Source organism: Notothenia rossii, assembly GCF_949606895.1.
Source record: "Notothenia rossii genome assembly, chromosome: 6".
Classification (NCBI taxonomy): Eukaryota; Metazoa; Chordata; class Actinopteri; order Perciformes; family Nototheniidae; genus Notothenia; species Notothenia rossii.
Genome location: NC_136909.1, coordinates 8,991,765 through 9,017,737, shown reverse-complemented (window position 1 = coordinate 9,017,737; position 25,973 = coordinate 8,991,765). Strand labels below are relative to the sequence as shown.

Sequence of the window (25,973 nt, the reverse complement as noted above, 5' to 3'; positions counted from 1 at the left end):
GCCAAAAGCCACTGTGTCAATATTGTCCTACTTGGGTTGCCGTCGGGAGTTGTCCAATATGGCGGTCCATCTGGCACATGCGCACTGCAGATCGGGTAGTGACATTCTTTCTAACCTGGATCGAGGAGGCGTCTAGTTGCTATGGTTCTCTCTCTGTGTGTTCCTGAGAAAGTGTGTGTGAGCTCCAGCACTACTGATCCACCATTTGTGTATCTGGATGAACATCCGAATGGACTCTTGTGCTCTTTTTTCTGGAGCGTTTATCTCGGACTATAGGAGCTAGCTTAGCATGCTAGCTGGAAACACGTTAGCAACACCAGTCAGATTGAGAGTTTGATGAAGAGAGAAACGGTGTGTTTAACGGAGTTTACAGGAAAAGGTGATCTAGTAAATAAACATGAGTAAAGTCCAAATGCTGCTGTCGATGAAGAAGCAGCGACTCACTGCTGCTGCTGAAGATATATTTGCTCTGTTTGAAAAAACTATAGCAGAGAACGAGGAGGAGCTGTCTCGTTCAAAAGAGGAGAACGAGAGACTCCAGAAACTACTGGACGCTGTTTCACAGCCTCAGCTTCGGATACAAAGAGCAGGTCTGTTCCCGTTACTCTTAATTAACACTTCAGTGGCGGAGCCAGGCAGAGGCGCGTGAAGGTATTTCTGAGTGGGGGTGCTGAGGTGCTGGACTCCAGTGAGCACTATTACGGGCACTGTAGAGCACGCACAAAAGCGCGAGCACCAGGGGCGCTACAGTGGAATGTTCTACTGCGTCTGCAACACTCCCCACACACCAACACACAGTACACCCGCTACTGTTACAATGAAGGCTCGATAATCAGCTCACGGCATATAGGCAGGGGTAAAGTGCTATTTTTTACGAGTGGGGAGTGGACCTCATCTCCTCTAGGGGAGTCCGGGGGTTGCTCCCCCGGGAAGATTTTTTTTTAAATATTGAAGTTAAAAGCATCAATCTGGTGCACTTTGAGAGCAACATGAAGAGATCTATGGATACATCTCTCAACACCCATATGAAACAGAACTGTAAGCAGATGTTCTTTTTCTTTATGGATATTTTACAAATCACTCCCCTTTCAAACTGTATTCTTGTTTTACTGCCATATAGTATTTCATAACTGTTTTTCCTTTATTCTCTTGTTTTTTTTATAACGATAATGATCATATGAAGGTGTGGCGCGGAAATAATCTTTTGAATAATTTGTGACCAAATCGTTTGAGACCCACTGAGATAACTTAGACTAAAGTTAACTATCTAAACCCTCAGAGAGTCCTTTAGCTCACCTGAGCCTCTCAGTCTGAGAGGAGAGGACTCTCCTCCAGCTTGTTGTGGAACAACATCTCCTTATGTCCGTTAGTGCTAGCAGCTATCCAGATGCTAACAACACGGCCCCTGCTGGCACCGGTCCCTCTCTTCCTCTCTCTCACACACACTAAATGCGCTATTTCCACAAACACACACAGAGCTGAGCTTGAATGACACAAGCACACTTTTATTTCCATGCAACTCTCTGATTGGTCTGGTGTCTTTCCTCTGTTGCATTCACTGAACACGGGAAATTAAAGTCCTGCCGTCCTCTCTAGTGTCATGATGAGGTTCACGTAAAGCACAATTAATGTATTATATTATTGAGGTAGAATTGTCCGGGGCTACAGAAAAAATAATCGGGGCAGGCCAAAATATTATTTTACCAACAATGTGGAATTTATTGGCTACATATTACACAGATTATGCACAGCGGGAGCAGCAATAACTGTCAAATAATGATTCAGACAGAGGAGCTACAGCGCCCACAGCACCCCCCTTCCCGCGCCCATGGAGCCAGGACATTTTCAGTGGGATGGCCAGGATAGAACCAGTGATCATTTTGGGGTAGCATTGAAATCACTATTATATGAACATAAAAGTATAAAATAAGGGGTTATTTAAGGCACCTACATTATTTGGGATTAAGCTAGTGGTGGAATATATCAAATAATATTCAGTATATCTAACTATTTTTTTCTTATTCCCGCATGCAAAAGTATCAACGAAGCTTACATTATACAAATGTAGTGCAATATACAGACTGTTTAGCTTATGGTGATCAGCAGCCCTATGAGCTCATTCTCTCAGGAATACAGAGACACACACATCATTTAAATGTATCATTTACATTTTAAATTCAATTATTGGTTAAGAATAAACATCTTAAAGTAAATAACAATAAACAATAGCCCTTAACCCTGCAGGCCCCCGGTTGTAATTTTACAACATTACTTTAAGCTATCCAAAAAAGTCAGTAAATGTTTTTTTTTTTTTTAAAGACTACATTTACATAGTCAAAAGGTCCTTTTTGTTCAGCCTCACAATGGTATTGGGTAGTAGATGTGTTTGTAGGTCCTGCCCTCTGGCCATACATATAAGACTAACATTCCTGACAATAGATCTCAAAAGTAATCTTTTATGGTGTAAATGCCTTTTTAATAATACATTTTTTGAATGGAACATTCTCAACACGAATGCATCAATCCAAATAAATATAACTTAAATATGTGGGAAAATACTGTGTTTGAAATGTATAATTGAAATGAGATGTTAGCTTTTTGGTTTATGCCAAACATTTCTTAATGGGGTTTAGTAAGACAAATCAAGAGTATGCAAAAACGGCCAAATTAGCCCAGGACTCCAAAGGGTTAAACATTAAAGAATACTTTAAGTTAAGGTCTTCTTTTGAATAAGAAAAAAAGGTTGGGGATGCCCACAGATAAATATTAAGTCTGACAAAGTACAATCACCTTCCCTGAATTTGACTCAGGTGTAACTTAAGTCTGAATTAAGGGTTGTTTATATTTTCACATCATTAATCAGAATCTGCAAAGTAACTAAAATAAATGTAGCGGAGTAAAAATACCAGCTTAACCTCTGAATTGTAGTGGAGTAGAACAAAGTAGTACATGCTGCTGTAACAAAAACATTTCCCAACTTGGGATCAATAAAGTATATCTTATCTTAAGATGATCGATGGCTACTGCCATATTTGCCAAATTTGCCTCTGAACCTTGACAAGTGCATGTTTCAGGCTTATCAATGAACAGCCAGAGGGGTCACAGACATAAGACCAGCTGTTAAATAAAGCTCTTTTGACCTTAACTGTCATGTGGGTATATTAATGCTGCCCATTATCGACACAAGCAATGTTCACCCATTTATTAATTATATGTTTTAAATGTGATAACACCACTGTGTTTTTCGTATCCCCTAAACCTCCAGGGTGTACACAGTTTAATACTGGTAACTTCTAATTGTGGTAAATACGAAAATGTCTTATAAAACTACAATTCCCAGTAGAGACGTGCCATAGAACATGTTGCGAAACACACAATGGCGTCTATCAACTTCCGGCGGCTGGGTGTGAGGCCGAGTACTTCCGGTTTGAGTACAGAGTTTTGACAGCTTGACAGTTTGTTATGACACACCGAGAGCAAGAATGAGCGGATTTTGAGGTAAAGAAAAGCGATTGGCCTTCACTACATTGCTGTGTGCCCCTTTGTACAAATGTGTCCCGTTATCAGAATCAGAATACCTTTATTAGTCCCACAGAGGGGAAATTTGCAGCGTTACAGCAGGAAAGAGCCACAGACAGCTTAGTGTTGCATATCTTAAATGCGTTAAAAAAGTACTAAGTTATAATATAATAAACAATATGCTAACAAAGTACTAAGTTATAATATAATAAGCAATATGCTAAAAAAGTACTAAGTTATAATATAATAAAAAATATGCTAAAAAAAAAGATTAAAAGTTACATCATTTTTCAAAATACAGATAAAAAACCAATCAAATCTACAAATCAAATCCTGTAGCAGTTCTTAGGATTTAGCAGCCCGGTATGTATTACAGTTATTAAAGATGGCATATGTATATAAAGTACATAAAGCACATATTGCACATAGTTTGACGGTATTTAACAGCAGCAAGTTACACAATGTTATAATCGGGAGATAAGTTTCCATTCATTTCGGCAAGCCTGGGCAGCAACGATTAAAAGATTTCTTGCTCCCAAACCAATTGTGTATTTCATTACAAAAAGCAGTTCTACCCAGGGGTGCACACAACTTTCTCAGTGAGGGACTCAGATGAGTACCTGGAGTGGAGTGCAGAGCTAATGTATTTATCATTTTACACGAGAGGGTTACAAAACGAAAATAAATCTGTAGCCCCTTCATGCTACACACACATAGCTAGCTACCAGTTGATGTGAGCAAATGTATTATTTTCCTCCCTACTCTGAGATCGTGAGGCTTTTCATGCTTTCTCATGGACCTGTAACAGCTAGCCCTGATGCTCACTCTCCCTGAAGGTAGATCTTTGTTTGAAACTGTGGGGAATTGGTTATCATTCATGTTATCCAAAACACGTAATAGTACATCATTAAAACGCTTTACACTGTATCAAGACTGTCAAGTTGTCAAAGTTAGCCAGTAACTACAGCTTTGTTTGTCACTTACCTTCATAATTGTCGATGTAACTGGATATGTACATCTTGAACCTCTTTTGCTCCTCGGGGCTGAGCCTGCCGCTTGTACCAGCCGATGTACATCACTGATGTTAACCTTCGGTAGGTCTTGGAGACATCGAGTGTAAAATAGTACCTATATAATATCTATACGCTATCTCTCTCGCTATCTATAGGCTATCTATCGCTCTTCCCTCTACCGCTCTACCGTAGACCGGAAGTTTACAAGCGCACACTCAATGAACCGGAAATGGAAATACGTCATCCCGTGCAACTAGCCTATAGCCAGCATGTGTAATTCTGGGGTGGTGCTGGGCTAGACCCGTCCAATTACAGTTTTGGATAATCTGCCGTGGTTCCATTCCATTTCAAAGAGCTGTTTGACGCTCGGCATAGCCTTCTCGCACTGCCACTCCAACATCCAATCGCAGGGCTTGAGGACTAATCACAGGGTTTGTAAAGCAGTGGCGGATGTTGTAGTCCCAAACGATAGCTGGGGATTCTGGGTAGTGTAGTGTCTTCGGATAAACTGATGTTTTTTAGTGGATGAGTAATGCAGATATCACTGTGTAATCATTTGACAGTGAGGGGAATACATGCGGTTTTATTATGAAAAATTTGAGACCGGAAAAACTGTTTTCATCCAGTGAGGGTTGACGCTAACTTTACATGGAAGCTGCCGCATATACACGTTCTCCTGGCGAGACCTCAAATCATCTTCGTAATATCTATCAAACTATAGATCCTACACATCAACTGGACGTGGATTCTAAGAGTACAATATACACTTCTCGCTAGAAATTGAATCAAAAAGCATTTTAATGGCCAAACTATTCCATAATTTAGGATTTTCCAGAGAGGGTTATTTGTGAATAAACGTCCCTCCAGAGCGTTTGCAATCAACGGGAGCATGTTGTTTCTTACAAGGGTTGTGTAAGAAACAACATACACTTTAAAACATTTCTCTGGGTCGTAATAAGGGCTTGAACAATCGGCCTATATGGTCGTGTTTTGTAGGAGGACAGGCTGGATTGTTAATATTATCATATTAATTCAGACAAACATTGATGAGACAGTTAATTAATGTACTTATTGCAGCAGTCTGCATAGATGTGGTACCCCTGCTGTTCTTTTATTTGTTATTGTTCAGTTACAATTCATTACATTATGTAGACCTGCCACCTTATATCTTTATATTTAAGGATTCACTGTTGTGCCACAATAATGTCACCTAATGTTATTGAGTTAAAATATCAATATTGTGGCTTTCCAAGTTAACATTGATTGATTTGACTGCGATTAAATCAGCATATACTTCTGCCAGGTGATGCCACCCCTCAAAATCTCCTGCCACCCCATGAATATTTGGCATGGGGATATAAAAACACCTGTCACCTGCAGCCACTATCTATTACCTCCACATCGGAGTCACTTGGTGATAATAAAATACATTTGGCCTTACTTAATGTTAGGTCCTTAGCCGGTAAGTCATTTTTAATCAATGATCTTATAATAGAACAGCAAGTAGATGTTATGTTTCTTACTGAAACTTGGCTAGATACCAACAATAATGCTGCAGTTCTTATTGAAACAGCACTGCCTAATTACAGCTTTATGAGTGAGGTCAGAGCTGAGAAGAAAGGTGGTGGATTGGCCTCCTTGTACAAGGATGTTCTAAATTGCAAGCAAATATCGTTGGGAATATTCACTACTTTTCAATATCTTGTAGGGATGTCCCGATCACCTTTTTTTGCTCCCGATCCGATTCCGATCATTTGAATTTGACAATTTGCCGGTACCGATCTTTCCCGATCCGATCTTTATGCAATGCATTAAGAGGATTCCGATCTTTTGAAAATCACGTGATCGGCTCCGATCCCCGATCACGTGATCGGGGATTTTAACTTATTAGTTATTGCTGGACATTTTTAAATTCATGTGGATAACACCAACGACGGCGCAACAGCGGTAATTAAAGTTTAAATGTCTCAAAAATGCTACAACTACTGTCCCAAACTGGATGAATGTGAAGTATTTTGTTAAAGGAGGATGAAAGCGTAATTTAATAGGGATGAAACGATACCAAAAACTCAAGGTACGATAATATCGCGATATTGAAAAATAAAGACGTTTTTTTTTCATTATTAAATAATACATCTGATTTGGACAGCCTTTTAGTAGGATAGTAGTATTTTAAAGTGTCAACAATATAATAATCAGAATAGTATAAATAGAATAAAATTTCATAGAATAAATCAAGTTTCACTTTAGTTTTTCAAGTAACTCAACTCTAACTCACTAACGCACTCACTCAGCATCATCAAGGTTATCTTTTAGGAATATGAGCATATCCACATTTCCAGGTAGAAGCTGGGATGTTTGGGCGTTTACAATATCCCCTGCTGTGGAAAAAACTCTCTTGCTTGGTACTGATGTTGCTGGGACAGAGAGATATGCTTTGGCCATGGGTGACAGCAGTGGTTAAAACTGTGCATTGTCTCTCCACCACTTCAAAAACAATTCAGTTTTTGCCAAGAAGGTGAGGCTTATTGACAGGGCGAGATATAAATATACTGTTGGTACTTGTCAATGTCTCTAGGTATATACTGTACATGTAGCCCTGTAAATAGGATGTCCTTTTGTGTTATCTGTTTTATTTTCATGTTGTAACCTACTTGCTGCCATGTTGGACAGGTCTCCCTTGAAAAAAAGATTGATGATCTCAACGGAACCATCTGGTCAAATAAAGGTTTAAAAAAAAAAATGACCAAACAGATCATGCATTTTAGCCATTCCTCATTTCGCTCTATTTGCTCTTTTCCAGCCCTGTTTTTGCAAGGGCTGATTCTGTGAGAAGTCTTCTTTGCTGCTTTTGTGGCAGACTACAGCGCCACTTACAGGCCTGGCATATGTACTACAGCGTCTCTAGCGCTTTCGAGCAGCAGTGGCCGTGGCCCAACCCCCCATTCCCCTGATAGGTGGAGAGTTACCCATATAGGCGGAGCACCCCTTTTCTGACGTCAGAAACATTCAAATCTGGATCAGCTCCGTTGCAGCCCTATTTTTGGAGATTTGGGTATGGAGGAAGAGAGAGAGGGTTGTGTTTTCTGACACTTGGTGAGTTCCCTGACACACCGGGGACACATATTCATGTATAAAAGACGTACAAAAGTGCAATTTGCATGATAGGTCCCCTTTAAAGGACGGCGCAAGTGAAAACAATTCACAAAGGGATTAAACTGTTTAAAACACATGCTCAAAGTAAGCCGTAATTTGCCGATGTGTTTATGTGGATTCAAAAGTAGTAAATAATCTACAAAATTGAGGAGACGGATCTGATCGGAGCAACTGTGACAAATAATCTGAAACTGGCATAGACAACGACTATGTTTTTTTTAAATGCGCTTATCCAGAAAAGCCTGGTTTGGACACTTTACGGGCAGAAGAAACATTTCTATTAAAGAAAAAATTATAAATTTCTGTCTTTTTATGCCTATATTAGCTACTAACTTGAATTTGTATTCAAATTAATTAATCAATTATTTTTTATATTGTAATGTAGAGACAAGGCTTTTAGTGACAATCATGTATTGCGTTACAATTATATGTAACAAAAAATAAAAAAGTCTAAATATGATATTTGGCCTAAAATCATCTGAGGCCTGGCGCCCCGTCTGTGATCTTTGGCGCCCCCCAGGTTGGGAACCACTGATCTGGTGGATACATTTAACGCAAAACTGACCAATATCATCGACGCCATTGCACTCGTGAAAGTTAAGAAAATCTTTGGTAAAACAAAAGCACCATGGAGAAATTCGCAATCAGTGAAATTTCAAAAAACAGAATGCCGGAAAGCTTAACGCAGGTGGCTGAAAACAAAACTCAAGATGCAATAGATATTTACAAAAAAAAACTATTCACCTAAGGTCTTGAACTGAAGGAAGCTAGACAATCATTTTTCTCTGCTCTTATAAACAAAAATATCAACAGCTCTCGTTTATTATTTTTCTACTGTTAATAAGTTAACCAACCCCAGAATGGAAATAGCCCCTGAACTAATCTCCACTCAGAAATGTAATGATGTTGCTTTGTTCTTCACAGAAAATATCTTAAAGATCAGGCAATATATCAGTTCCTCAATTCCGAGTCTTGACCCTATGTTCCCATTGCAAGGACACAGCAACCAAGCCAACATGTCAAAGTTTGTTTCAGTCAGCCATAGGGGTGTAACGGTTCACAAACATTTCGGTTCGGTACGTACCTCGGTTTTTAGGTCACGGTTCGGTTCGGTACGTTTTCGGTAAAGCAGAAAAAATTATCACAAAATATATATATATATTTTTTAATTATTATTAAACTGTGAATAATCTATTCACTCAAATAAATACAAAATATAATAAAATAAACATTAAGGTGCAGCATTTCGATAAACTGAAATAATCTGTATTTGAACTTTACTGTACTAGTACTCACAAAACATAAACTATTAGTTTTGGGGTTTTAATTATTATTAAACTGTGAATATTCACTCAAATAAATACAAAATATAATAAAATAAACATTAAGGTGCAGCATTTCGATGAACTGGAATAATCTGTATTTGAACTGTACTGTACTAGTACCTAAGCAGCCAGTTTGACATTATGACTTGCTTGTCATTGTATTTTCATGTTTTTTTAAAGAAACATGAAGTTGTCCACATTGCTTACCAAAAGGGCAGATCTGCTGGCACTAACAATGTCTCCTGCTGTGGAGAACACCCTCTCGCTAGGGACAGAGGTAGCAGATACAGCCAGGTAGCGCTTTGCTAACATGGCAACATAAGGATATTTGGCGTTTGTAATAGCTTTGGCTCGGTCTGAACTTTTTGTGAGTGGTGGTGGCTTAAATGCTAGTGGGAGTTTGCACGTCAGTCTTTTTTCTTTTGGTACCGGTGATATTCCCTTTCGGGTGATGCCTTTTCAAATGAGTGTGCAAGTTTGATGTATTGCCAGCCGCGTAACCAATTTTAGTTGAACAATGCCGACAAACGGCTTTGGTTCGGTCAACCTGTCTTTGTCCGTCATCCTTGTACGTAACTGCGAAACCAAAATGTTCCCAAACCGGAGACTTCAATGATGCTGGAGGATTTTCGAGCTCAACTTTATCTGCGTTCGCCATTTCAACAGTTCCTCAAATTACTGACTACATTTGAACGCATCCCTGTGACCAGCTCTCATAGTATGCCTCTCGTCCAATTAAATGACTTGCTCGATCTATGACGCGTTGAACCCAATGTGAGCAAATTACTCTGAATGCTGCGAGGCATCTCCGGAGATTACTTCCAAAAAGTTATTCACGTTCTCAATTTTTTACGTTTAACGTTATATTCGTTCGGTACAAACGTGTACCAAACCGAACGGCCCGGACCGAATAATTTCGGTACGTGTACCGTTACACCCCTAGTCAGCCATAAAACACCAGAAGAAGTTATACTCCATCTAAAAACAACTACATCTAGTCTTCCGACAAACTTTTTTAAAAGTGTATTGTTGTATTGCCTCAGATGTACTGCAGATTGTGAACATGTCACTCCATTCAGGGGAATTCCCTAAGGGCTTGAAAACTGCAGTTATTAAGCCACTACTAAAAAAGAACACCCTCGATACGCTGTAATTACAGGCCAATTTCAAATGTACAATTTTTAAGCCAAATAACTGAAAAGGTTGTCTACCTACAACTTAACCGTTTTTTTACTTTGAATAATATTTTAGAAACCTTCCAATCTGGTTTTAGGGTCTCGTCATAACACAGAGACGGTTTTATTAAATATTTTAAATTACATTTATTTTAATACCGACTGTGGGAAATCCACAGTACTGGTTCTACTGGACCTCGGTGTGTCGTTTGACACCGTAGATCACAATATTTTAATAGAGAGACTAGAGAAATATGTGGGTCTGTCTGGCACTGTTCTAAAATGGTTGAAATCCTATGTTGAAGACCTAGAGTATTTTGTACATCGGACAGAACCAAAATGACGTGGAGTTCCCCAGGGGTCGATCCTCGGGCCTCTTCTATTCAATTTTTACATGCTGCCACTTGCTCAGATAATTATAAATAATATTTCATATCATAATTACGCGGATGACACCCAAATTTACATATCACTTTCTATAGATGAATAGGATAACAGGCACATCAGGGCAATCAACAAATCAGACAACTACCATCTAAAAAATATCTTTCGTATTAAAGACCTTATGTCCAAGCAGGACCTTGAAAAACGTGTCCATGCATTTGTTTTTAGCAAGCTTGACTACTGCAACAGCATCTTCACGGGCCTCACAAAAAAAATCACAACTCCAACTAATTCAAAATGCTGCTGTTCAGAGTGTTAACCCGGAAAAAGAAAATAGATCACATCACTCCAGTGCTGAGATTGCTGCATTGGCTTCCAGTAACTGAGATAATTGATTTAAAGATTTTATTACACACATATAAAGCACTGAACGGGCTAAGCCCAAAATATATCAAGGACCTCCTTCAGCGGTACGAACCCAGCAGACCCCTTAGGTATTCAGGCTCAGGCCGGCTCACTGTTCCATGTGTGAGATCAAAGCGTGGGCAAGCAGCTTTCTGCATTTATACTTCTAATGCATGGAACAAACTCCCAGAACATCTGAGAATGGCTAGCACTTCATTCACACATCACACATCGCACATCATTTAAATCAGGTCTAAAAACATTTCTTTTTAACATGGCTTTTTGACTTTCTAATTTTTGAACTGGTAAACATGATTTTCTTTCTTTTAATAGTTTTGTGTGTTTTTGTATTTCTTCTCATTATGACCATATTCAAATGTATTATGTTTTTATCTGTTTGAACCTGTAAAGCACTTTGAATTGCATCACTGTATGAATTGTGCTATACAAATAAATTGCCTTGCATATACAGAGATGCTGTATGAGAAATCAATGTGAGTTTGGAAAATTGATGATCAGTAGAAATGGGACCTATAACAGTTTATTCTGACTGTGTGTTTCCTGTTTCCGGCAGACGTCCAGCTGCTGGTGGTGGTTAAAGAAGAGGTTCTCCCTGACCAGCAGGAGTGGAACACCAGTCTGGAGCAGGAGGACCCTGAGCCCCCCCCACACATTAAGCAGGAACAGGAGACACTCAGGTTCAGTCAGGAGGGAGAGCAGCTTCAGGAGCTGGAGGAGGCTGATATCATCAAGTCCATTTTCACTCCTGACCCTGTGAAGAGTGAAGATGATAAAGAGACACCTCAGGCCTCACAGCCTCATCAAAGACAAGCTGAACACATAGAAACAGAAGCTGATGGAGATGACTGTCGAGGACCAGAACCAGCCAGGAACTCAGATCCAGAGAGCAGTTTACAACCAAAGACTGAGGACAACACTGGAAACTCTTCTGAACCTGACACTGAACATAGTGCTGATTGGAAGGAGACCAGAGGACCTGCGTCAGACTCAAACTCACTGAAAAATAGACTTGAATCTGTCAGTGATTCACGACATAGTGCTGTGAAGAAACAATTTGGCTGCTCTCTGTGTGCGAAATATTTTGTATCGAGTGGAAATCTAGAGCTACACATCAGAATCCACACAGGAGAGAAACCATACAGATGCTCAGTCTGTAAGAAAGCTTTTTCACAGAGTGGAAGTTTAAAGCTACACATGAGAATCCACACAGGAGAGAAACCACACAGCTGTTCAGTCTGTAAGAAAGCTTTTTCACAGAGTGGAAGTTTAAAGCTACACATGAGAATCCACACAGGAGAGAAACCACACAGCTGTTCAGTCTGTAAGAAAGCTTTTTCACAGAATATACATTTAAAGGAACACATGATAATCCACACAGGAGAGAAACCACACAGCTGCTCAGTCTGTAAGAAAGCTTTTTCACAAAGTGGAAGTTTAAAGACACACATGAGAGTCCACACAGGAGAGGAAATATACAGTTGCAATGTTTGTGACAAAAGCTTTAAATGGCGTAGTGATTTCCAAAGGCACAAGTGTGTTGGTCATCAGTCCTCACAGCTTAATGAAATTCAAACTGAGGATAACAGAGAGTCATAGCCTCCAATCAGCGGCTCAGCTGAACACATGGACACAGAAGCTGATGGAGAGGACAATGAATAAGTCTTATGACAGTTCACAGATCAGAAAATTCTGCCTGACTGGATTAACATTTTTGCACAACATTCATATAAGGCTTACATGAACTCCATCTTAATCAACATAAGTGGACAATACGTTTAATGTTTTTGTCATCCTGAGTTATACGTTAACCACTTGGTTGATGAACCATTTTATTTTGGATTGAGGGCTCCAAGTTTCCATACAGAGATATAGGATGTTTTGATGTATTGTTCTTTATTTCTAAATGTTTTGTATCATTGCTATCCTGTTAACCAGTTAAGCCTGATGCCCCCGATGCCGGGGCAAAACGCAACATCTTGTAACAAACAGCGTCTGAGGGCTTCTTAACATTTAACAAACTATGAATGTGTCATTCCCACTTAACGGGAAGAGAAACTTAGCTATCAAACAATATTAAAAAATGTTAGCTAAACGTAACAGAAGGGTAATAACAAGCCTCTGTATTAGCCCTGAGCGATAAGATGCTCTCGCACTTAGCACAGAACTCACGGTAGAAAAACTTTATTACTTATCGGATCCGCTCCAAAAAGATATCAGCTAGCAAGCTGAGATTGGACAGATTCTAGAAGTGTGTGTGTGTGTGTGTGTGTGTGTGTGTGTGTGTGTGTGTGTGTGTGTGTGTGTGTGTGTGTGTGTGTGTGTGTGTGTGTGTGTGTGTGTGTGTGTGTGTGTGTGTGTGTGTGTGTGTGTGTGTGTGTGTGTGTGTGTGTGTGTGTGTGTGTGTGTGTGTGTTGCGCAATTCCCCTGATGCCATTGGCCGTCCCGACGCCGCAACATCTGAACCGGTGAATGGAGGACGTCATTCAATCCCCGCCCGCTTCCGGAACACCGTACGGGGGGAGGAGTACAACGGCTGGGAATGAAGAACATTCTGGAGGCTCTGTGTTGGGAGACAGACGCCTCTAGCCTCTTGATACTTTTCTTGTGGTGTTTACGCTATTAGCTCCCCTGTAATCCGTAGACTACTTAGCAGAGTGCAAGCAGTGTGTTGTGCCTCGTGTTGTGTTTATAATTGTGAGCTTAGACCCAGGTGATTAGCACTTGTTGATCAACTGTTAGTATTTGTGTAACGTATTAGCTTAGACCCAGGTGATTAGCACCTGTTGACCAGCTGCAGCTGTGTGTGTGCAACCTTCCTCATTACCATTTGTGCCACGTGTAACGTGAGGTTTTGTTTCTTTGTAACTCTTTTTTGGAGTCCCCTTTTGTTGATGGTTAGACCATCCGTTTTGGTTCATTTTAGGCTGTTTTCCTGTCTTTTTGTTGCCACCTGCTGTAATAAAGCCACTTATAATTTTTACCAATTCCACTCTGGTCGTGTTGTTCCCTTTGGTACCCCTAGCCCAATAGGGAACCTAACAAAGTATTAGTATCATCACTGTGCGATCAAAACTTGCGGCAAGGGAAGCAAACCCAGACAACCCACAACGTAGCTTTACGGGACCAAAACGAAAAATAAGTCTTACCGTTGCTGTTTTCTGATCAAAAGTTGTGTTCAATGGCATTAAAACGCTGCTGAGGGTTAATCCAATGTCTCTGTGTCACTTTGAAATGATTACTGATAATCCATCTTCATATTTATGGCTATAACCTAGTTTTCAGAGCGTAACCTTCGGTTTGGGCAAGCTGCCTGCGCATCACTCTCACTCTTCAACGTGTATGTGGATGTAGGATCACCCCCTCGATTCTATTGGCTCTAACGGTTATACATAGGTGTCAATCATCAAAATCAACTAATGGGTTCCAGAGAAACAGCAAATACAACCAAATGACCCCAGAGGTGGGTTTGTTTTTGCTAAACCTCTCTAAAAAGGTCAAGTGTCACTTGTTTTGCATCAATCTTGATAGACGGTACTTATGATATGTTATAGTTTGAATTCCTAAAGCTTTTAGTCTACTATCTCATCATTCAAAGGTGGTTTTCACTATAAGTAATGCATTTCTTTTCGGACGGACACTATAATTAATTAATAATATAATTTACATCTTTTTGCTATGTTCAATCTGAATTTACTTTAAAATAAAAAAGTTCGATATTGATTCTGACTTTTCTACATCCAACTCACAGGTTTATCATTGCTTTGAGAACAAATATTATTAATTTACCCCTTTTTAGAAGTGAAGATATAGTCATGTGTTCTGGGAATGTCCTTTTTCGAGCCTGAGACCTTAAAAACAGGCTTGGGGCTTAACTGGTTAATGAGCCCTGTTTTACATAAATGTACCTGTTATCTGATTGTTTTTGCTTCTGTAACTGTAAGGGAATACATTTGCCTATTTTGTATCCTGATTACCTAATGCCGTTACATGTAATAAGTTACTCCCTAAGCCTGATTTCACCCAACTGCAACCGATTCGCTAATAATCACAAATGTTAATTTATTTGACCCCATGACTCGACTATTTCTTGTTTAATAATCGTTACATCTCCCCAGGACCAAGTTCCTGTGTCCTGCCTTTCACCTCCTGATCACCCACTGCTCATTTAAGGTGGACTGACCTTTACAATGGACCAGCTAGTCTTAGGCTGCAGTCAAATAGTCCAAAAATCAGCTCCTAAGTTCTAACCCTATCGTCTATTCCTTGACCTCTGAGTGAAACGTCATGGAGTCAAGGGATAGTGGATAGGAGAATTCAAAAGGATTTAGGAGAAGAGACTGCGGTACTTTAGAGAATCCGACTGCACTTTCACTATCCAACGTCTTTATGATGCGCAAGTGGACGTCATTTTGTGCGTCTGCTGCTGTGGGGAAACTATGGAAACTACAGTTTTCTATACAGCGGACTGCATGGATGTTTAATAAGAATGAGGGACTACTGTAAACTCATCTAGAGACTCTGCACCATGCTCTGATGCTGTTGTTTTATGCTTTATGAACGTGGACAACAGAGAAACATATTCTTCATGACCAAAGTTGGAATTAAACTAAAAAAGGAAAGTGAAAATTATGCTCGTCACCCTCTCCCTCCGGTCCACATTAATACAAATTATCCCAATACTTATGATTGTATGAAAAAATCTTAAAATAAATACAAATGTATTTATTATAAACGTTAGTCCTTAACATCTATCACTGTGTATATCACCATTCAAACATCTTTTAAAAGTTGAAGAAACCCCACACAGCAAACAGGAAATGCCGTAACTGTATGTAACAACGGTTTCAAATCATCATCTCTGAGACAAAAAGTTTAAATTAATAACTCAAATAAAACTCCAAACATCTTTCATTGTGTTTCAAAGCTCTTTTAGTTTTAAACCTGATGTTTATAAGCTTCTTAGTCTTTGCAACGGTCTGTAAATATACACAACTTTATAATAAAATGCACACATTTACCTTTTTCTAGACTAGACACAGGTATGATCTTAAGTTAAAAACATATGAGGTTATCATGAGGTTGTTAAAGAGCATCTTGCAGGTTTTTATTTTTTCTACATTTATGCTTAAACTTGCTTGAAAATTACAATTAAAATAGTGAATGCAGGATTTGATATGTTTTACGAGACATAAGGGCAGGAATTCAGAGGGAAAGGAGCAATTTTGAGCTCTGCTCTTAAAAACTGCTTTTTTTTAAAGGTCATACGTCAAACGCGTCATATTACATCACACAGGGGACACATCTCCGCTCTTTGACCGCGGGTATAGTAGAGTTGCATTGAGTAGAGCGGTTGTGTTTTAAGGAGCTGGTATTCTTCGGTAGTTTTACATTGTATTTCACCGTTTGTAATCATGGTGCAGAATTGTGTTTGTGCAGGTTGCACAAATACCAGCCTGTCAGGACATCGAGTCCACAGTAAAAAGGACCGGAGCTAGCGTTCGTTCCTGGGTGCGTTGTGCATCCACCTCCCTGCAGCACATACTCTCCACAGCTTTATCAGAAAACCGTATTACTTCTCTCTCCCCCCCCCCCCCCCTTCGCTGCTCTCTCTCTCTCCCCTCCGGTACACGGCACCGTAAGACAAAGTGTGGAGTTGCATTAGGTAACGCTGTGGTGGCTGTACTGCTCCAGCCGTCTCCTTTGTGTTTGTTTGTTTCCCCCTGTCTGTGTTGTTTGTGTGTGTGTGGTGGCTGTCACTCCTGGCACTCCAGTGGATGTTTGCTGGAACTACTTTTTAACAGCTTGTTTCCTGACGGACACACACAGCGTGACTCCGGTCAGGTAGAGACCGGTCTCAAATCAGCACCGCTGCAGACTCGCTGTTTGAGGGCTTGATAGCCCACTCCCCCTCCACACCGCTCCACACTCCTTGCTTTGGAACAGCCCTCAATAGGCGCTTTCACACCGCAGTACTTTTCCCACAAAGGTTCATGAGAACTTAGTTCATCAGAACTCTTTAGTTCTGATGAACTAAATACAAATCGCGTTCACACCGGAATAAGTCCCTGGGAGTAGATTAGGCAAATGAAGCCGCTGACGTCACTTCTTCTTTTGCTTTAGGTTTACTGGCAGGCCGCAAACAACTTCACGGCGTATACTGCCGCCCAAAATCCCCGGCCAGAAGTCCCCGGAGTTGGGGACTGGCTTCAGTAGAAGCTGCTGGGACTCCCAGCAGCTTCTACTGAAGCCTTCCGAGTAAATCGCCAGAACGCTGACACCTCCTCATCTTCACCGCTCCCATGTTTTATTTTGTGTTGCCATAAGTTAGTCTCTCTGCGTTTCTGCGCTGGGCTAATGCTAATAATGCTAATGCGAGGATAATAAAGTGTTGGCTTCACAGCACTTTTGTTTTGTTTTACGGGGCGTGGTTTGCATTCCGCCCAGCCAATCACACATAGGAGCCGTTTTCTCCCACGAAAGTCCCTGCTCTCTAGCAGGGACGGAAAAGGGGGTAAAAAGGTTCTCATTAACTAATTTTAGTTCCGGCTCTTTTTGGTGTGAACGTAACATTTCGGAACTATATCGGAACTAAAGTGGGAAAAGTACTGCGGTGTGAACGCGGCTAATATCGCGGACCCTCCGCGTGAACGTGCAAACGGAGGGGTAGGGTGTAGGGGTAGGGTGTAGGGGGCGGTTTGGGAATGGGCCTATATATCCCCCCCCCCCCACACACACACACACACACACACTGTACCACACACACCTACAGCTCCTTAAGCATAATCAGGCTACAGCCGTTGTGTATTTTATTATGTGAAGCGCTAAATGGTCTGAGAAAAATATCGACTGTTTGTTTGTAGATATCTAAACTACAGCAAATAAATACAGAGAGTAATGTAGGCCTGTTATACTGAGTGATATATATCTCTATACTGAGAGAGACAAAACACAGATTCAACGGTAAACATGATGTATCGTTCTATTTATTTAGCTAACCACTATTTAGACTATGTGTTTTTGATTGACTTGATTAAATGGATTTACTACATCAATGTATGTCTTTTCAGGCTGCCATGTTTTGTCCTTTCTGTGGCCAACATCTGGGGACAGTTCAAGTGTTCTGTGGCTCCTGTGGCAAACATGTACAGTTTTTGGCAGAAGTTGAACACAACAGTAAATTCACTTTTTTTTTATTGTATCTGTTTCAAATGCAAGACATAAGGATTCAACACACTACTCTGTTTAGAATACTAATTGGCAGATGCATACACTAGTTATCAGCATGAAGGACACCTTTTTTCATTGCCTGTTTATGTGAAATATGTAGAAGCCATCATTAAATTGTAGATCAATGCATGATTAAATACACAAAACAGCTTATATTATACATTCATAATTGGGTATTAGTTATATCTTTATAGAGAACATTATACATTTAGAATCAGATGAGAGACAGTGAACGGCTGGGAAAGTCACATCGCCATGGAGCACAAACAGTCGCTGACGTGATGTTTTCTTCGCATTCTCAGGCATTCCATAAGGAGGGTCAGGAACTCACGATTGGGACCACCAGTGTCCCCTCCATCCTCAGTTTGTCCCTCATCATCATTGAACTTATCTGACATCTCATGAGAGGGGTCGAATGAGGCAGCTTTGAAGCCGCGGATTGCTCCATCCCACACATTGGCTCTATTAATATTGAACCTGCTGCAAGATGTATTTGTCATTTTTGCAGAGAGTTTTGCAACAATGTCCTCCACAGTCAGGTATTCTGTGCTGGGAAAGACAAAGTGATGTATTGTAATATTAAATGATGAAACTAGTAATAAGATTTACAGTATAGAATAGAACAATTAAGTGGTAGTAACAATTAATACCTTTCCTCTGCAGTTTGCTCCATTTTGTCTTCTGGCTCAGACTGGCTATCAATAATGATAAGTGCATACCCATTTGTGTAGTTGCTGCAGTGAGAAGACAGTTGAATAATTATTTTCAAATACATAATATATGCATGACAGTCATATTTACAAAAGGATGTCGATCCTCTTCCTGTTTTTTTTCCAATACATTGGGTTCTAAACTGACAACAGCACTTTTGTCATACTCCTGCACAATCCTTGTAAACATTTTAAATGGATGCAAGAAACAATATCTGATCTTTGAAAAATATTTGTGGGTGTTTTTTGTATCGTCTTCACTAAGATGTTGTGGGTGTCATTTGGAAATGTATGAAATTATAATTGTTCTGCTTCCTGGCAATGTTACCCACTGTGATTGGAGGCTATACAAATAAACAAATGTAAAAATAAAGATACACACCAAACAACTGTGTCACGATGCAACTGTCAACATTGTTTACCTATAGAAGTTGTTCTGACCCGGGGCAGATTGGACCTCTTCCTGGAATGGGGTTGGTGCACAATCTTATTTTTACCCAGGAAATAAGTGCACACAAAGGTATTTATTGATTTCATGTTCACAAATTCAAACCTACATGGTATAATTACATTTTTAATTAGTCTTACCCGATCAGACGCTGGTTTAGGGTAACCTAAGAAAATAAAAGTGTCATGATTAATACTATAAAAATAATTGTTCCCCTACGTCTGTACCTATCATCGAATGTTGTTTTGAATCCTGAATTATTGCATTGACATTATTCAGAAAGGATTACATCGAAACACAAAATGTTTGTGAAATGTACATTACATAGTTGACCGTCCTTTTCACTCTCACATTAGGATTTACATTGGGGCACAACAAACCAACATTGTTGTGAGAAAAAAGGTTAATTTAGAATTACAATCCTTAAAAGGGAGTTTATATCTAGTTTGAATAGAAGGAAAGTTTGGAAGCTTTTTTTTATACTTAAATTCCGTTTCTTCTGCCACTATTCATAAAAGACCATTTGACCTCATAAGTTCAACCACGAAGAGAAAGGCACGATGGGTGGAATGAATTGTGTTAAGAAATATAGACAGAACAACTGTTATGTTTGAATTATTATACAGTTTAGTGCTTTAAACAAGGGGGAATATATGTCAGAAGCACTTACAACTGTTTTCAAAGGCTTCAAGAGTACAGATGTAAAACTTCGTTGGAAGGGCTTTCCACTGGCCTCTTTGTACATCTGCACTGTGAACGGGGTGTCCGTTCCGGGGATATTTGTAATCTCCCTCGCATCAGGGTACAACAAAACATGGGCACCATCTTCCAAATCCTGGTTAAAAGGTTTCTGCTTTTTTACGACAGCAGCCAACAGTTCTTGACATGACCATTGAGGGGAAGTGACCTCCCTCTCACAGGTTTAAGGCAGTCTTCCATCATCCTCATTACTCCAACAGAAATCTGCAAAAAGACAATAACATGCAAATGAATACATTTAAAAAAAAATGAATACAGTAAAGTCTTCGGACATCATATGAGAGAGTGGTGACCAGATGTGAATTACAGATGTATTCATAATAGAAAACGTTGCGTTCCTTCACTATTTTCTGTTTCTTTTCATTTTTTGAGTTATGCCGTCCCTTTCCAATCTGTTCCACGTAGCGCGCTCCCTAGAGGCCTGGAGCACTTCTGGAATGTTTTTTTTTGTGTATGTGTTCTGGGAAATGTATGTGCTTTGGGCCGTTGTTCCGCGTTTGCACCTGCCGGCCACCGTAGTTATGCCATTTTAAATCAACACAGTGCCCTCTTCTTAAGGAATATACAGTATGTCCCACATGCTGTTTCCCTTTGTGGACATTTTATTTTGTGCTTATCTTTAGAAGTTGTTTGATTTTATTATTTATTTATTTTTTGTTTTTTTAAATTTAACGAACCCAAATAAATTGATGGGTGGAAAAAGAATAAAAACTAAAAATATGAACATGTTAAATTGGAGGGCTCTTTTTCTGAGGGTTCAAGCTGGAACCAGGTGCTTTATCTGATTTGAGCTCATTTATGAAAAGTGCTGGAGCTTGACTACATAGCATTTTTACAGCCTGATCTATAGTAAACTCAATATGAAGTTACATTTAAAATCTTTTTTTAAGTAATCATGAAGTCTCAAAGGCACACTACAGCGATATTGACCAATATTGAAAAGTCTCAAACAAAGTTCAGTTTTCATACTTTAGTTTAATGTTTGTATATTTATTCAGTGTCAGAGGAAGACATGAAACAACTCAAGATACAGAGATAAGTCTTTAATGGTTATCAACAAGCTAGCTAATTTAATGTTCAACCAACAGTTTGTTTTCTTCAATAAATAAAATGTTTTCTCTAACAGTCGGAAATAAAAAAAAAAAACACTAACTTTGATGATGAATTCCTTCACTGTCACAGCACATTGCTAATCAATATATGCATCATATTAGCAAACCATAGCTGTGTGTTTACCTGATGAAGCTGGCAATGTAGACGTTAACAAATGTGACCATAAGGTACTGGCAGTCGAACCGGTCCATAATGCCACCGTGACCCGGGATCGTGTTGGCAAAATCCTGGAATATGAATATAATATAAATGGAGTAAAGACAACAGACAATAAAAGGGATAGTTGGAGTGTTTTGAAGTAAACAAACGTGTCAGAAATCCCTACTTTGATCTTGAAGGCTCTCTTGAAGCCGCTGGCAAAGAATCCTCCGAAGGGTCCCATGATGGAGGCGAAGGAGGAGAGAGCGATGCTGTGGATCTGGAACGGATACAGACGCACTGTGGTCTGCGGAGACAAGGAACATGTGTCAGACTCAAACAGAGACCAGAAGTTCAATCAAACTAAGCTAGTTAATAGTTATTTGGCTAAAATAGGACGTGCATCCCCAGGCTTTTGGTATCAAAATCAAACCTGGCTGAGAAAAATATGATGAGGTTGAAACATATGATAAAAACGGGACTTCGGTTCTGTTAATATACTCTAGAAACAACATTTAGATATATTTTAACGTTACTTTATAAGTTATACAGGATAAAAACTAAATAACATTGCTGACACAATTCAAACTAGCTGAAACTAAAGGCTAGGTTCTGACATAAACATAAGCTATGAGTTTGCAATGTGTAATGTTTGACCTGTTAAGAATAAACCGTCTATATTTTTCTATAGCTTTACAGAGATTCTGTATTATATCGGTTTGGCATTATCCATTTCCAAAGTGTTTGAAAGGTTGCGACACAAATACATTATTCTACAAATATTACAGATCCCTCTTGTTTTTTGGCATAGTGGATTTGCAATATAGTGATTTTATTGTTTCATAGTTACATGAAGGTTTATCTGACTTGTGAAGCCAGAAAACAGGAAGGACAGATGGAGGTCAGGAGAGTCTTACCCATCCGGTGAAGTAACGCCAGCCGGACATCACGTAGGAGAGCAGGGGGAGAACAAGCTTCAAACACTTATTTTTTTAGGTATCACAGTTCCTTTTTTGTTAATTTACAACTTTATTATGAGACAGACTAATACACACTTCCGCTGGCTTTTAACCAACATAGGCCCCAAAACAATGTAATATCCTTCTCTATGTGAACATAGAGCCTGGATTATGACCAAAAATCACAGGATTGATGAGTCTTGCACGCTGAGTTGATCTTATCCGCTTCACAAATGTTGTCTTAGATGATTGCTTTCCCTTTGATTCAACAGGCACTGATTTTTCTGCTTGAATATTTCTAGCAGTGAAAAAAGCAAGATAATAGACAAGGTGACACAGAGAAATATTTCTGGCTGTGAAAGACTTGAGCTGTGCTTATAAGTGTTTATATCTGCAGTGTAACTTCCAGTCGTCTCATTAAAACATGTCAGACTTGTAGTGTGGTATAAAAGGTGAAATAAATAAATAAAATGCAAAGCGTTAAATGTGTGCAGAGGGCAACACCATCTGGTCACAACTTTAAATATTTTATCATGTGAATGCGTATATGAAGAACTCTCACTGGCTCAGAACCTTTTTCCTTAACCCTCCTGTTGCATTCAGGGTCAAATTGACCCGTTTGAAACTTTGAATATCTACGAAAAACACTTTCAAGCATTTTTTTTGTATGAAACTTCTTCTACTTACCTTAATTAGTGTAATAAACAAGTAAAATGAAAATGGTTCATGTCATGCATTTGGAACCCCCCCCCCTACATGTCTATATCACAGAGATGGTATTCGGGTCAATCTGACCCGGCAGTGAAATTGGAGACTGAAAGTGGAGGCTAAAAGGTCTCTCTGTGTGTGTGTCCGTGTGTGTGTGTGTGTGTGTGTGTGTGTGTGTGTGTGTGTGTGTGTGTGTGTGTGTGTGTGTGTGTGTGTGTGTGTGTGTGTGTGTGTGACACACACACTGCCTCCAGAATGTTCTTCATTCCCAGCCTTTGTACTCCTCCCCCCGTACGGTGTTCCGGAAGCGGGCGGGGATTGAATGACGTCCTCCAATCACCGGTTCAGATGTTGCGGGGTCGGGGCGGCCAATGGCATCAGGGGATGCCATTATATTAAATACATAACAATAACAGTGCAGAACATCTAATAAACTTCACTATGAATCCAGAACAATACAACTGCAGGAGTATGGATAAAGCAAGATGTTTGCATGCATTTTGAGCAGATTTGGGCAGAATCCAGCATAGTGGATCGTGCTGTTCATCCTATGTAATGTATATGTAAAGAAAAAATAACGTGAAATATTTTAAGATAAAAGCTGTGAAACAATCTCAATAATTTGCAGCAAACATTTAAAGTTTTTTGATTGGAATGAAAGGAAGTTCTAATACCTTAAGAGAAGAGCTTGAATATTAAAAAATATAAACTCTTTTGGCTCCTTCCTGTCTTTCTACTGGGTCTTTCTTGGCTTTGTAATGGCTATCTTCTAGCTCTATTCAGTTTTTTTAAAGGTTTTTTCTAGCTCTATCCCTGATAATTTTCAGAACCGGAAGGCTCTATACGGACTATCTTCTGGTTATTTTCTGGATCCATCACTATCTCTTGTCTCTGTCCAGTGAATTACACTTATTACTGGAGCATGTAAAGCATACAACAGATACTTTCAGCATTATCGGAGCACGAAGGGGAAACTTGGATGAAACACAGCGGACTTCTAAACAATTAACACCTGCAACTTAGAAGAAATAAAGTTGGGTTTTATGCGTTCTAATATTGCAATGCAAAGCCATGATGTAATGACAGTAATTAAGAATAATTTAGTCATAGAATGCTCATTTCAGTAGATTTAATCAAGCAAAGCATAAACATATTGGACATCTACTTATATTGATAAAGATGGAGTTCATTTGTGTCTTATATGAATATTGTGCAACAATGTTAATCCGGTCAGGCAGATTTTTCTCACGTGTGAACTGTTATAAAACGTATTCATTGTCCTCTCCATCAGCTTCTGTTTCCATGTGTTTCCAGCTGAGCTGCTGATTGGAGGCTCTGCCTCTGTTATCCTCAGTTTGAATTTCATTAAGCTTTGAGGACTGACGACCAACACACTTGTGTCTTCTGAAATCACTACGCCATTTACATTTTTTGTTCTGTGTGGACTCTCATGTGATTTTTTAAACTTCTACTCTGTGAAAAAGCTTTCTTACAGACTGAGCAGCTGTGTGGTTTCACTCCTGTGTGGACTCTCATGTGTGTCTTTAAACTTCCTCTCTGTGAAAAAGCTTTCTTACAGACTGAGCAGCGGTGTGGTTTCTCTCCTGTGTGGACTCTCATGTGTCGATTTACATCTCTTTTCTCTGCAAAAGATTTCTTACATACCGAGCAGCTGAATGGTTTCTCTCCTGTGTGGATTTTCATGTGTTTTTTTAAACGTTCACTCAATACAAAAGATTTGGTACAAACTGAGCAGCGAAAGGGTTTCTCTCCTGTGTGGATTTTCATGTGTTTTTTTAAACTTTCACTCAATGCAAAAGATTTGGTACAAACTGAGCAGCTAAATAGTTTCTCATCTGTGTGGATTTTCATGTGTCGCTGAACTTCTCTTGTATTTGTAAAATATTTCGTACACACAGAGCAGCCAAATTGTTTCTTTACAGCACTACGGCTTGAATCACTGACAGATTTGTGTCTATTTTTCAGTGAGTTTGAGCCTGACGCAGGTTCTCTGGCCTCCTTCCAATCAGCACTGTGTTTAGTGTCAGGTTCAGAAGAGTCTTCAGGGTCGTCCTCAGTCTTTGGTTGTAAACTGCTCTCTGGATCTGAGTTCCTGGCTGGTTCTGGTCCTCGACAGTCATCTCCATCAGCTTCTGTTTCCATGTGTTCAGTTTGTCTTTGATGAGGCTGTGAGGACTGAGGTTTCTCTTTATTATCTTCACAGGGTCAAGACTGAAAGTGGACTTGGTGATATCAGCCTCCTCCAGCTCTTGAAGCTGCTTTCCCTCCTGACTGATCCTGAGTTCCTCCTGTTGCTGCTCAGGGAGGAAACACACAGTCAGAAAAAACTGTTAACCAGTTAAGCCCCGTGCCCCCGGTACCAGGGGCAAAACGCAACATCTTGCAAGAAACAGCGTCTGAGGGCTTCTTAACATTTAACAAACTATGAATGTGTCATACCCACTTAACTGGAATAAACTCAGCTATCAGAAAATATTAACCATTTTTAGCTAAATGAAACACAAGGATAATACCAAGCCTCGGAATTAGCATAAGCGAAAGTGCTAACGCACTTAGCACAGAACTTACGGTAGAAATATTGTATTACTCATCGGATCTGCACAAACAAGATATCAATCAAAAGCTGAGATTCCACAGATTCCAGAGGTATAAGTATCATCACTGTGACCAAAACTCAGGGCAGCGAAGGTGAAACCAGACCACTCACAACTTAGCTTGACGGAGCCAAAATGGCAAATACGTTTTACCTTTGCTGTTTTCTAATCAAAGGTTGTGTTCAATGGCATTAAAACGATAGAAACGCTCCTGGAGGTTAATCTAATGTGTCTGTCACTTTGAAAGGATTACTGATAATCCTTCATAACCTTTTTGTCAAAAACTGAGATTTCATAT

General features: G+C 39.6%; 3 protein-coding genes across 3 annotated transcripts; 1 reads left to right on the top strand and 2 right to left on the bottom strand.

The window, feature by feature from the left end:
• LOC307043118 (uncharacterized protein) lies at nt 1-13,978 on the top strand. The gene is made up of 2 exons (XM_079687364.1): nt 1-590; nt 11,552-13,978. Exons 1-2 carry the CDS (start codon nt 398-400, stop codon nt 12,592-12,594), a joined length of 1,236 nt encoding a protein of 411 aa, XP_079543490.1. The 5' UTR covers nt 1-397; the 3' UTR covers nt 12,595-13,978.
• Nucleotides 13,979-18,453: 4,475 nt separating this feature from the next.
• LOC307042669 (G2/M phase-specific E3 ubiquitin-protein ligase-like) lies at nt 18,454-19,534 on the bottom strand. Its single transcript, XM_079686671.1, has 4 exons — nt 19,524-19,534; nt 19,358-19,398; nt 18,876-18,959; nt 18,454-18,774 (listed from the first exon to the last, which is right to left on the bottom strand). The coding sequence occupies exons 3-4, from the start codon at nt 18,896-18,898 to the stop codon at nt 18,471-18,473; spliced, it is 327 nt and encodes a 108-aa protein (XP_079542797.1). The 5' UTR covers nt 18,899-18,959; nt 19,358-19,398; nt 19,524-19,534; the 3' UTR covers nt 18,454-18,470.
• Nucleotides 19,535-19,769: 235 nt separating this feature from the next.
• LOC307042670 (phosphatidate cytidylyltransferase 2-like) lies at nt 19,770-24,482 on the bottom strand. The gene is made up of 4 exons (XM_079686672.1): nt 22,311-24,482; nt 21,581-21,700; nt 21,379-21,482; nt 19,770-20,346 (listed from the first exon to the last, which is right to left on the bottom strand). Exons 1-4 carry the CDS (start codon nt 22,338-22,340, stop codon nt 20,331-20,333), a joined length of 270 nt encoding a protein of 89 aa, XP_079542798.1. The 5' UTR covers nt 22,341-24,482; the 3' UTR covers nt 19,770-20,330.
• Between the last annotated feature and the right edge of the window lie 1,491 nt (nt 24,483-25,973).

Coding starts and splice junctions, on each gene's coding strand:
- LOC307043118 (XM_079687364.1), top strand. CDS start 398: ATGAGTAAAGTCCAAATGCTGCTGTCGATGAAGAAGCAGCGACTCACT. Junction 591..11,551: donor GCTTCGGATACAAAGAGCAG/GTCTGTTCCCGT, acceptor TGTTTCCGGCAG/ACGTCCAGCTGCTGGTGGTG.
- LOC307042670 (XM_079686672.1), bottom strand. CDS start 22,340: ATGTCCGGCTGGCGTTACTTCACCGGATGG. Junction 21,701..22,310: donor GGCGTTACTTCACCGGATGG/GTAAGACTCTCC, acceptor TTGTCTCCGCAG/ACCACAGTGCGTCTGTATCC. Junction 21,483..21,580: donor AGAGAGCCTTCAAGATCAAA/GTAGGGATTTCT, acceptor TTCATATTCCAG/GATTTTGCCAACACGATCCC.
- LOC307042669 (XM_079686671.1), bottom strand. CDS start 18,898: ATGGAGCAAACTGCAGAGGAAAG. Junction 18,775..18,875: donor GAGCAAACTGCAGAGGAAAG/GTATTAATTGTT, acceptor TGTCTTTCCCAG/CACAGAATACCTGACTGTGG.